Source organism: Choloepus didactylus, chromosome 2 (genome assembly GCF_015220235.1).
Source record: "Choloepus didactylus isolate mChoDid1 chromosome 2, mChoDid1.pri, whole genome shotgun sequence".
NCBI classification, from domain to species: Eukaryota; Metazoa; Chordata; class Mammalia; order Pilosa; family Megalonychidae; genus Choloepus; species Choloepus didactylus.
The window spans coordinates 91,983,698-91,997,092 of NC_051308.1; the positions used below are offsets into that span (position 1 = coordinate 91,983,698).

The 13,395-nt window shown below is 38.6% G+C and overlaps 1 protein-coding gene across 8 annotated transcripts in view; it reads right to left on the bottom strand.

Annotated features, from left to right (window-relative positions):
- Positions 1–13,395, bottom strand: part of DNM3 (dynamin 3) — a 615,582-nt gene that overhangs the window by 19,393 nt on the left and 582,794 nt on the right. For 5 of the 8 annotated variants that reach the window (XM_037825339.1, XM_037825338.1, XM_037825336.1 and 2 more), the window contains 2 exons: positions 12,376–12,602; positions 10,624–10,860 (listed from right to left, as the gene is read on the bottom strand). In XM_037825339.1, coding sequence (XP_037681267.1) covers positions 10,624–10,860; positions 12,376–12,602 — 464 coding nt within the window. Of the gene's footprint in view, positions 1–4,521; positions 5,843–10,623; positions 10,861–12,375; positions 12,603–13,395 lie in introns of those variants that run through there. The other 3 variants (XM_037825340.1, XM_037825343.1, XM_037825342.1) reach the window with 2 other exon arrangements.

Here is a 13,395-nt window from a genome sequence, read left to right on the forward strand (position 1 = left end):
GTGCAAAGCCAAGTGATGATACCTGTGGAGACAGAACGGCCCACATTTCCTCCCTTCCACAAGTCTCCTCTTTCTGATGCAGTTAAATTGAGACCGGATCTGTGGATTTAGCTCTTACCAAAGAGGGAGCAAAAGGCTGATTTCTGATCAAGTCTAGAAGTCCTTCTTTTCTTCTGAAAGTGTCCTCCTGTTTCTCAGTCATTCTTTGACTCTGGCTCAAACACCACATTTTAAAATGGAATTTTCATTGTTGGCTGAAGGCACCACAAAACCTAAAGGTTCAGTTCCTTTCCTCAGTGGCTAGTTGAAACCTTTTTTAAAATGAGGGAAATGCTCTGTTTTTAAAATTTGGTGCTAAAAGGGCAAGGAATCATATGTCCCCTGGGCCATGTTAAGAGTCTGTAGAAAGAATTAGAGCTTTCTAACACACACACATGAACTGGGACACAAAGAATTTACTCAGGAAAATAGTGAGGAGTATATGAATTTAACAGTTACCGCAGTTACCGGATTTTTAGAGTAAGCCTTTCCATTTTGGAGACTGTTGTGGAGTTGGAATGGGCGAGTGGGCATATAGGATGATCAGAATTACTTAACCTGAGGGGAATTTTCAACCAATCCTTTTAATCTCTTGCCAATAAGAAGTCAAACTTTTTGTTTTACACCTTAATGGTATGCCCACACTTAAAATTTTTATACAAGCTCCTACAGAAACTTTAACTAGACCAATTCAGACCAAAAGTCACTAAATAAAGCTAGTCTAGACGGAAAAATCTATGAAAACCATATGTCTTTTAGGCATCTGTCTTACAAAACCTGCCACCATCCTGGAGAAATTGTCCACAAAATATGCTTTTAGGAAAACACTGCTGTAATGACTATAGGAGGCCGTGTGTATGAAGACAGCTGGACTTGGAGAAAGTAAAGCCAAAATGTTTATAGATGAAAAGCTTTCAATTTCCAGTTATATCTAACTGTCCATAAACATTGCTGAAGGGAAAGACAAAGGCGAATATACTCATATCTCTATTATTCTAGAAGGGATCAAAAATGTTTACAGCTTTGTTCCTCTACACTCCCACAGCATGTTAGACCAAAGGATCCCAAGGCAACTCTGTTCTCACCCACAAAGAACTGGTTTGAATAATGTTATGTGTGGATGAGGCCAAAGAACCAGAACATTTTCTTCTGATTATTACCTCATCCTGCTGGCCTGCCAAACACAGCCAAAAGACAGGTGTCCAACGTAACTAAAGGAAGACTGTCCTATATAACTGGGTGTAGGGCCCAACTGAGAGACGAGGGAAATCAGAAGGACAAGGGGTACACAAAGCAGGGGTATAGTGAGAATGCAGTTAGTCCTTGCCTTTCAAATTTAACAGTGCTCTCTAAACTGGAGACAATGGTCAAGGCTGTCCTCTTATTCTAGCTACGCATTATTACATCTAAAAAGGCACTTTTATTTAATAAGTGGTATGAAACCCATAAAAATTAGAAATGCAAACTTTAGTTATTAAAAATAACACTTTAATTGATAATGGTGAAATAACATTTTAACTGAACTGTGAACTGATAAGTCCACAGAGACTATGAAAGTATTTATAGATTGCAAGGATTCCTTGTGACCCTCAAAAAATTTTCACTAAAAATTCTTGCTTCCCAGGGAAGGGGACTTGAGAATAATCAATAGCAGTGGTTATTGGCATGAGAACTCCCCTGTGTTGTTCAGTGACCTTGAAGGCTTTGAATGAACAATATATATTAAATAGTCATGGAACAAAGGCACTGAGTTGGAGGAGGGTATGGAGAAAAGGAAATATATAAGATGTAATCAATCACAAATGAAAGTTTTCAGGAAAAACAAACACTATTTCAACATGTTTATTCAAAGAAAAATGAACTTTAAAATGAGTTTCAATATACTTTATAGGTTTCAATTATTAAGGTAGTGATGGTGCAACTTAGGGTGTTTGAAATATTAAAACAAATCCAGCATTCATATTAATATCCCTCATTACAGATTCGTAAACTGAACTATAGGGCATTTAAGTAAGTTAATCAAGGTCTATTGGTGAATCACAGGAATGCAGAGCATAGATTTTATCTTGACTTCGGACCTAGGTATGTGGAGGGAAATTACTACAGTGGTTTCTCTAGTTAACACATACATGAATGTTTCTTTAATTTTCCATCCCAAGAGGCAATAATTAAGGTAGAATTTGCCTTACGTGAAGCTTTATTATTTTAATTATTAAAATATTTTCCAAATCTACTCTGAAGCAAAAAGCAATTTTGGTTGTTTTAGAAATAAGTAGACAGTGTTTACTGGTTTCCATGAATGGTGGTCTAATGGTATGAGCAGTGTGGCAGATATATTTGGCAAAAGTCCTTGAACGTGATACTAAGAGCAGATTTGAGGGAAAACTTCATTCCCTATTAAAATGGGCTCTGAGAATAATCTCAAAACAAACTTTAAAAAATACACATGGTACAGAACATATTTTACACAAATATGCATTCCCAAGTGGAATAATTTCAGTTTAGAATCTGGGCTTCAAAATGCCTTTAAAAGTCTTTCTCATCTCTTACTTGAATAAGACATCTCATTCTAGATGAAAAAGAATATATGCTGATCTTTTGAGATAAGCAAAATACCTCAAATGAGGGTTATGTATTTAAACAGATCAAAAAAGAAATTTAATGTTGCCTCATGAAAATCTGAAACCAAACACAGGCAATATTTACACATTAGAAGCAACCGGTGTGTTTGAATGTAAAATAAGGTGATTTCCGTTGATGATGCCCCAAAACCTGAAGCCAGCTGAGGCTCACCTCCCCACCCCCTCCAATTAGTTTTTGAAATTACCAAACATGTTTGGAGATTCTCCTGTGGTGGCACATCTAGTTTGTGGTTTCCAGGTCTTTAACTTAAACTCCCTCCAAGTATGTTCATGGTCCTTGTAATATGCTATTATCCCTTTCACTAGAAAAAGCATGGTACAAATGGAGCATATTTCTATATATCATATTAGTGTTACACATTTACTGGGTTCCAAGAGAGCAGGTAAACAGAGTAAACAGGTAAACACCTTATCCTATTTTTTCAGTGCTCAAAACAACTCCCAATGGGGGGGAAATACTGATTTTAAGAACATTTGGAATTTTCTGTCTCCAAGCAATTGAAGTCAAGAAGTTCTGCCTTATCATTGATTATAAGAAATTGAGAATTTTGCTACTATTTAGATGAAGCATTTTTTTTCCCCTGATCCTCAGATGGGCTATGTTCTTTCGACAATTTCATATGAACTGATAATTTTGACTAGAAACGAGGAGTGGAAATTTTCTAGGCTTATGGGAATAGTTAAAAAATAATTCAAGAAATTAGAGCACCTGCTGGTTGTGGTTTTGCCTATCATGTGGCTGTGATGCCAGAAAAGCAGCCAGAAGGAAAAAAAAGTCCCATGCAGTGGTGAAGCTTACCTAATATCTTGTGGCTGTGGACTTTGCACTATGCAGGAATTTCTTCTATTTTTGGTCAGAGTTGCCAGATCTAAACCTCCTCTAATTACTAGTAATGTGGCATCAATACACATAGAGATTCTCCCAAACCCAATGCCCTTCCAACGATGTCCACTGCCCACCCACCCCCACACCGCTTTTAAAATATTGGCCAGAACCAAAAGTTTGATATGCTTTTGGCAACATTTGGTGAGCCAGATGATTTAATTTGGCAACTAAGGATTTTATTTGGCAATTAAAGGGTGTAAATATATTTTTAGATTCACAGGTTCCCCCAGACAATGCTTATAATTTGTTGGCATAAATAAGCTAAAAGATTTCAATGTCAGACATTTTAAATTTCTACATTTAAGCACAATAAATTTTTGACAAGCAGACAAATGCCACCATACCCTCAGCTAAATCCTCAACTCCTTTCTCGTATTGCTGGAGTTGGGCATTTAAGAAATGATCTGAGTGAAAGATGCAGCATTTACAATTTCATCTTTATTTTCCTGAATGTGGGCTAAAGCAACTATAGTAAGCATTATTTAAATTTCACGTCTAATCTTTTTATATAGCTGGTGAGTCAGAGGCAAGGGAGAAGGCTCCAGCAGCTCATGTTATACCACAAATCTCTGAAGTCACTGAAAATCCCCTACCACCTTACCTTAACTGTCTGAATGCAAAGTTTTTCCCTATAAAATCATTCTTTTCCTACAGTGAGGAGAGAAAAGAAGGCGGTGATAAAACAGAAGTACTAGTCTGTTTGTGTCTACAACTGTGTGTCTGCTTACACTGGGTAGAATTTTTTCTTTTCTTTGAACTAACATCAACTTGTATATAGGAACATTCAGCAGATTCCAACTAGTGACAATTTGCTGCTGACTGGCCACAGGAAGAATAATAATCATTTGTGCATTTTTTCCTGGTCAGTGGTTCCTTTGTCAGGCTCCTGTCTTGGCTGTCTTCCTCTATCAATCAGGTGGAACCCAGGGCAGGCAGGGGGGTGGGGGGGTGGGGTTCCTTGAACTCAGAAGAGCTTTCCCTTCAATGTTAAAGCTTAGCAATTTAGAGTCCCAGAGAGAACAATGACTAGAGCTATTTGCTATTATTTGTCATGGGACTTGGAAGTAGTTGTGTTTGGTTAGCTCAATGGCAATTACCACTGGGCTCACGGGGGCATATTCTTTTATTTACTGCTGCCTGCTGCCTGACTGCATTTACATTACTGGTACTTTTCCTTGTGTAGATCCTACTCTTTTTTTGTTTCTTCCCCTTTTTCTTTTACCTTTCTCCATCTGTGGTTGGAAAAGTAAGATAAGGTACAGATTGATAATAGAAAGGCAATTTGAAGTCTACTTTGACACATATGCAAAGCTCCCAAGTTCTGACCTTCAGAACACTTGAAGTTCTGTCCTGCGTTTTGCTTAAACAGACGACCAGTCATTCTGAACTGCGGCAGGATGGAGATGTTTGTGTAAAATAGACTCAAGTTTGCTAGACCCAAGAAGGAAAAACCACCAAACTAATTTTACTTTCACTTGAACCGGATTGAAACCAAGACGCGAAGAATGAAAACCTTGGACATTAACCATTGATTCATCTCAGTGAAATATTATGTTACAACAAGAATCACATTGGAATTTGAGACTTTTGATGAGATATTTAACTGAGGGGCTTAAATGAAATTCAACATTTTCTTCCGTGAACAGCATGTGGCCAAATTTCTATTTTCATAAAGTATATTAAGCATCATGACAACTCATGTTAAACCTGCAACAAATTGTTAATTACATTCAGGGTCTCAGTAACAAATTTTGTAACACAGTAGCCTTATGAGACACCTTAAATATTAAGAGTCAGAAAGAACATCTCAAAGTTGTTTTCCTTTCTGGCAATTATACTTTTAAAAATCTTTGATTGACTTTTAAATCCAGTTGCTAAAAATATAAACCATTCCCTGAAAAATCAAAATAACTAATTAAAAATTTATTTATTCTTTAAATGGGGAGGATAGCTAAGGAAATAGAAAGCTTATAGCTGAAACAAGAAATCACAAGATGAATTCATCATTTATCCAGATGACACTCAGCTGCTAAAACAAATCAGACTTTAGAGGGCTGCTGAGGAGAAAGTAAGTCGTGGTGATTCCAGTACATGACTGAGTTGCAATTAGACACAGACCAGTCACACAAGTTCCTTAATTGTCCTTGCACCCTTAGCCCACGACTTCAAGGCTCGGCAGCTTCATCCTTCATGGCACCAAACCTTGATGTTAGGGACACAATGACACACTCATGAGAATCATGGATTTGTCCTTACTCAAAACTTGGGGGACTGGCTGAAAAAACAAAACAAGGACATCTGATCCCTGCGTGAAAGGAATTCTGTATTTACCGTCAATTATATTAACATATAATTTATGTAAAAGAGATAAGGCATTGCAAGCCATCGAGGTCAAATATGTAAAACAAAATTAAATTATAAGGAGAACCAAATGCCTTTTATCTATCTATAGATAAAATAATATAAGTGCATTAATTGCCTCTACATAGAGGGAGTTATATATCTTTTGGGATGGTTGATTTAGGAATAAATTACTAAAAAATGTAGGATTGTGGTGAGTGGCCAGGTAAAATCACAGAAACTGCGTAAATCATTGAACAGATATAAATGAGAAACCCTGGAATAATCCTGATACTTCACTGGAGTTCTGTGTGGGGACAGTAGCTTCATCATGGGGCTCTCTAGAGACTGTTTTAATGGAGCATTTCTTGCTTTCAGTTGTGTATTTCTGTCATGTAGATGACCTGAAGTAAAGGCCAAATCCTTTCATATGTTTTTTTGTTTGTTTGTTTGTTTTTTCCATTTTTATAAAGACAGCATCAGACTTGGTGGATAAGGGTGGCTAAAAGAAAGTTTACTTTTCCCTGGATAGAGACCCTTCCTCCTACCCATATCCCCTTTTGACCGCTGCAAAACAGCTTAGTCCAGGGAAAGGGGAGAAGACAAATGAGTGAAATAATGCTAGAATCAGCTGTTGCCAAGAAAAACACTCTGATTCAGTTAATTTGTTCTGTTAATGTCAAAGGCTGTGATTCCCAATTAACTAATTTTAAGAAGCTGTGACTGAAAATAACTACATCATCCCTAACGTTAGTGTTTGGTGGAGATTAAGATCTTCAAGGAAGAGAACAGGGACCGAAAAGAGGCAGTGATGTCTGTTTAAGATCATCTTGCTAAATAGGCACACAGCTGGCAGGGATTTTCAAACAGGGTTATAGCCCTTCAGAGAAGTTGAGTGGGTTTGGGTGTGTGTGTGTCGAGGCCGGGGGTGGGGGCAGGGGGGTGAGGGGGGGAGGCGGTATCTAAATATTCTGAGAATAGAAAAATTTCCACAAATCACAGATTTGTATACACTCAGCTTACTAATGACAGAAGACAGAAACATCCACACAGGTAAGTCTCTTTGGACTAGAGATGCTCCCCCTAGTTCAGGTGGAATTAATTAAAATAAGCATGTAGTTTGCAATATTTCCATCTCTCTCAATGAAAGGCTGCATGCACATAAACCAGAATGGCTTGAGCAGCTGAGAAAAGCTAGGTCAAAAATGACTCCACCTTCTCTCTCCTTCCTTTCCCTTTACACTGGAAATAATAGAAATAACAACAGGTTTTTAAAAAGCAGAACATGCATGGTTTCTGTACAATTCCAAATGCTCTGATTATCTTTGAATAGGGATAAAAGTAAAAGTATACATGCTCTTTAAAGTCAAGATCATAACTTGCAAGTGAAGTTGGGAATTATCCTGAAGAAAACTGTACATGGGCGCATGCTAAATGGCAGAATCTTTTGCTTCTAAGGTTCAGTTATGGTCTTTGTAATATTAAGGTCCAGCAGGGAGCTGGCAGGACACTGTTTGTGCTGTCTTGTCACATTGAGTTTCTGGTTTCAGATAAAAGAGGAGAAAGGGCCCTTAAGAATGCAAAGAACGTGAAAAAAAAATCAAACTTCCTTCTTGGAAAGCTAAGGGTTGTTTTCCTGGAGATGATGGATATGGTATTTCAACGTTTTTAGTTTTTAATAGAGAAATGGAAGGAAAAGAGAATACATAAATAAACAGAACAAGGTAAAGTTTCCACACGAGCTTCCCTCAACTTTCTTTCTTTTCTTTCTTCCTTTCTCTCTCTCTCACTCTCTTTCTTTCCTTTCTCTCTCTCTCCCTCTCTCTCTTTCTCTTTCTCTCTCTCACCCCTCCACTCCCCCGCCCCATTTTTTCTTTTTGATTCCTCTCTCTTTTTTTGAAATCTTAAACCCCATTTCTGGCTTGCATTTGGTAGGATTCCTACTCTGGCTTTTATTAAAAACAGACTTTATGTGGTCAGAATTCTCCATCTAAAGCTGAACTTTAATAGGCATAAGGATCCCGACAGGGTCTTTTTCGCTCTCTCTCAGGTGCCCCCCCACTGCCCCCCACCCCCGAGGGATTTCCCTCCCAAAGTGCTGAACTGGCACTTAAACTTGAAGCCTCAGCACAAAACAAACAACTTTACTCTTTTACTCTGCACTCTCATTTCTGTTTTAAATTTGGGACTCTTCGCTAAGGCAAGATCAAATTAACTCTGGCTCTAACTTGAGAATATTCTAGAATTTTTGAATAATGCATCTGTCGTGCTATAAGTATTTCGATGCAGGCACGTTAAACCTGGGGGTTCCCCTTCCCAACTGTGCTGGCTGGGGTGCTAGCCGTCCGTGCGGGTGATCAATTCCTGCCTAGCTGCCTTCTGCGTGTGAGCTGGGAAACAACAAGGGCGACTCCACCCAGCTTAACAAATCAGTTTTAGCATTCAAAAGAGGATTTTTTCTGAAGGGCTTTTGGCAAGCCAGCTTATCTGAAACGAAGAGGTAAAGCAGCCAAACGAGCAGGCAAGACATGCATGTTTATTCCCAAGGACAGACACCACCAGGTTGCTCTGGTTCCTTCTTATAGCTAAACAGACAAAAAAGCCCACTTCAATGCTCCTCGCGGGGACTCCTTGCCCTCCCACTCCCTACCCAGTCCCCTCCCCCATTGTTTCCATACCTTCCTGGCACAATGACAGACTTATTTCCAGTGAATTGGAGAGTTTCTAAAGCAATATATTTGAGCTTGCTTGTAGCAAGGCTCAATGTTGAAATTCATGCGTTTTCTTCCATGCAAGGGAAATTCTTTTGCATAGTGTGGTACAGTGGTTCTCAAGGAGAGGGTTGGATTTGCCTTCCATCCCCACCCCAAGGGACATTTGGCAATATTTGGAGACATTTTTTAGCAACTGGGATTGGGGGATTGGGGGAAGGGGTGGTGTGGTGTGGTGTGGTGTGTGTGCTACTGACATCTAGTGGGTAAAGGCCAGGGATGCTGCTAAACATCTTACGATGCACAGGACAGACCAACAACAAAGAATCAGCTGGCTCCAAATGTCAGCAGTGCTGAGGTTGAGAAACCTTGGTGTAGTGGTTGGGAGCCTGGGCTCTGGAGTCAGAATGTTGGGATTAAATCCTAGTCCCACTGTTGACTGGTTGAGCAGTCCTGTGCAAATTGCTTAACCTCTGTGCCTCATCAATAAAATATGGATAATAACCTATCACACTGGGTGGTTGTGAGCATTAAACAAAAATGTACATGTAAAGCTCTTAGTGCCTAGCACATATTGAGATCACAAGTGTTACTGTTACTACTATAAGTACTAGAAATTTAGCTTAGTTCCAGAGAAGTAGGCCAAACCCATAGAATTTAGAGGGAAAACCCCCTATATATACAAGGATTGAGAGTACATTTATTCGGTTTGATTAGGACCTAAATGATGATAATTAATAACAACCACAGTGCTTTACAGTTTATCAAACTGTTTCAAATACCTCATCTCATAAGATCTGGGCAACAAACCTGTGGTTGGATTTCTCCTTTTTCATAGATGAGGAATTCCTGGCTTAGTAAAATGAGTTGCCCATGGTCTGTAGCGTCCAGGTTTTCTGATTCCAAATCCTATGCTATTATTGCCACACCACCCTATCTTTAGTAATTTAAGGTTCCCCTGCCTTCTCTTCATATATCCTTCAGGCAGAAGATCAAAATAAAATGTAAGCACTGTAACTAGAGGGTGAGGTGACAGCCTTCACAGGTGGGTGGGCACATACAAAACTGAAGTCACCTCTGTTTTGCATGTATAGTAGGGTTTTCCTTCATGGAACATAGAATACTTTAATCCTCTGAAATGAATTTCCAAAAAAATGAACTTTCTGTATGGGCAAATTTTCTTTCCTTAATAAGTTTCTGATTTTGAAAAAAAAATTCAATTGCTTCTACTTGAAAAAATCTATAAATTATATACATTATATATATTTTGACTATAAATCTATGAAGGTGAGACTTAGCTCCAACTATATGTATGCTTTAAGCTGCATTTATTAGCTATCTTGTTTCACAACTAGGCTTGCAAATCTGCTTATAATTGTCAAAATGTCTTATTCAAATGCACAGAGTTCTATTTCTTATATATGATTAGTGATTGTGCACAGCAATCATTGCCTCTATTGAAATGTATAAGCATGGTTTTTTTTTAAACAACTGCAAATTAATCGGCCAGATTTTACTCAACCTACATTAAAGTTAATAATTTTGGATTTAAGGATTATATAGTTCAGAGGGCAGATGGATAGTATTCCTTGAAGTGAGTGATTTTCTAGAATTCCTTCGGTAATAGAGAAGGCAAGGCCTTAGCCCATGATACTTTCATGTTCTACAGAGCACACGGCTTGCAACAACCCAGCACTGCTCTTTTGTTTTAAAGCCCTCAGTCGAATTTTTCAAACAGCTGCCAAAATGTCCTTCATTTGGACCCAATTTTCTTTGGTTCCGTTTAGTTTGTGCCAGTTGATAAATGGGAGGTTTTAACAACCACGCATTGGTTTTTAGATGGTATAACAGGCTCAGCAATTCTCCCATGATCTTCCTCTAGGGTAAAATTTGCAAACATGCACCATAAGTTCTTTGCAATTTTCTTTTTCAAATAGATTTTGTCTGTCACACTATGAGAAGATAACCAAAGAGCCTCCCCACCGATTTCTGCTGTGCTCCTTACCTTGGAACACTGGGAGGGGCCCTTGTGGGCCGAGAGGGGACTTGTGGAGGGGCTCCAAACGAGTCGCTGCTATTAGGAAAAGGAGGTAACGGGCCTGGACGGAATGGGACTGGGGGTGCCCCAGAGTGGGGGCCTGGAGAAGGAATGGCTGGAGCTGGTCCTCGGCCAGATGTGGGCCTCGGGAGGGGAGCACTCAGTGTTGGCCTTCTTTGGGCTGTGGGGCTTGGAGGAGGTGACCTGAGGAAAAAAGAAAAACACGAGCTTGCCCATTCCTGCTTTTTGTCTGAATAAATCTTAAAAAAAATATTTTATAACTCTTTCTGACTACCTTTTAAAAATAATTTTTTTGACTGAATAACTCAGACACATATAATGAAAGTCAAGAGGTACAAAAAGGTAACCAGTGAAAAAGTAAGTTTCCCCTCCGGACCCCTTCACTCTGGAGACAAACACCAATAGCAGTTAATTATATATTTTTTAAGTATATTCTACATGTGTAAAAGTATATATTTTCTCTCTATATATAAAAATTCCTTTATTTTACATAGATGGTTGCACATTATATATACTGTTCTATGATTTATTTTTAAGATTCATATTTACTTGACTGACTTTCAATTTTAGTACTTATAGAACTGTCTTGTTTTTTATGGCTGTATAGGATTCCATTGTAAGAATGTACTATGTTCAAAAACAATCCAATTAAAAATTTGGCAAAGGACTCGAATAGAAATTTCCTCAAGAAAATATACAATTGGCCAACAAGCACATGAGAAGATTCTTAATATTATTACATATTAGGAAAATGCAAATAAAAACCAGAATAAGGTACCATTTCATATCAACCAGGATGGCTATAATTTAAAAAATGAAAAATAAGTGTTGGCAAGGATGTAGAGAAATTGAAACCCTCATACATTGCTAGTGGGAATGTAAAATGGTGCAGCTACTGTGGAAAAGTTTGGTGGTTCCTCAAAAATTAAACATAGAATTGCCATACGATCCAGCAATTCCACTCCTAGGTATTTACCCCCAAAGAATTCTAAAAAGGCATTAAAAAACAAAACAAAACAACAACAACAAAAAAACAGATGTACACAGAAGCACTATTTACAATAGCCAAAAGGTAGAAATAGCCCAAATGTCCATCAACAGATGATCGTGGTAGATACATACAATGGAATATTATTCAGCCACGAAAGGGAATGAAGTCCTAACTGATGGTACATTGTGGATGAACCTCCCAAACATTATGCTAAGTATAAAGGAAGCCAGGCACGGAAGGCCGCAAATTGTCTGATTCCATTTATATGAAATATCCAGAGTAGTAAATCCAAAGAGACAGAACGCAGACTGATGCTTGCTAGGGACAGGGGGGTGGAGGAAATGAGGAAAAACTGCTTAATGGGTACAAGGTTTCCTTTTGGGGTGATGAAATGTTTTGGAACCAGATGGAGGTAGTGCTTGCACAACACTGTGAATGTACTAAGTGCCACTGCATTGTTCCATTTAAAATGGTTAATTTAATGTTTTGTCATTTTTTTTTTTTTTAAAAAAAGAAGAAAACAATGTGTTGTGCTTGTTTTTGAAGGAAATGGGTATAATCTGACCCTCTCACTCCTGAACATAAGTATCATTTTCCCTCTTTTTCTTTAGGTTCACACTACTTTGGGAAAGCTTTCAGAAAACCATTAAAAAATGATAGTGGATGAACTTAGCAGGCCTCAGGTGCCGTGGGGCCCATCCTCCTACCTGCGAGAGTGCTGCAACCAGGAATCATCCACTGGGGGTGGAGCTGGGGTGGACACGGTGGCTGTGTTGATGTCACCAATGATCACGAGGGCTTCTTTAAGGGCTTGGTACATTCGAAGCATCTCATCCCTGCGCTGTGCCTGCTCAGCAGACTCCTCCATCAGAGTATTTTGATCTTCTGAAGAATATAACTGAGCTAGGAGCTCTGAATTGATGAAATCTTTAACCTGTCAGATCACCGCAGAAAAATAAAAATGGGAATGAATGAGTGACTGACTGGTCGAATCATGGCAGAGAATGTTCAGAGCCTATGGATAAAGTCCACAAACATCCACTCTGGGAAAAGGGGTGCATCATGTATCTGTTTACTCTTATTTTCATCATTATCCTCCCTGTCCACAGTTCTGGTGCCGGTAACAGTTTTCCCTCTGTCTTATCCCTGTTGACACTAAAGCATAACATGGATTAAAGAGAGAGCCCAAACTCTGCCATCATCGAAACAGGGTCTGTTGGCTGGGCAGGCACTTCTGTAATGTTATTTAAGGCAGCTTGGCTTACAGAAGTGGGGAGGTACCACAAAGTAAGCAGCAGGATTTTGAACAGGAAATAATGATGTAAAGAAACCTATGTAATAACACGAGTTATTGGCATTCCTAGTCGTTTACCTAGTTTTTACCGAAATCCCTGGAATATTATTAAGACCCCAAGTTTCAGTGCTGTCTCAAAAATGGAATTAGCACCAACAGAGAATATTTATTAAATACAGAACCTTATATACTATGCAAGTTAATTTACAAAGAAAAGTGAAAGAGACACACAGTCTGCTTTCTAGAAATTTACAATAGAAGCTAGTTAACAGTGATGAGGACTGGTATGACATTTCATAGTTAACAAATATATGAAAAAAAAATAAAGTATGAACAAAATGTCATGAGTTTTAGTAGGAAGGGGGATTTTGTAGTAGGAGGAACATGCAGAGGATGTCTATGTTTACAACTCCGAGGGAGAAAGCACCAACCA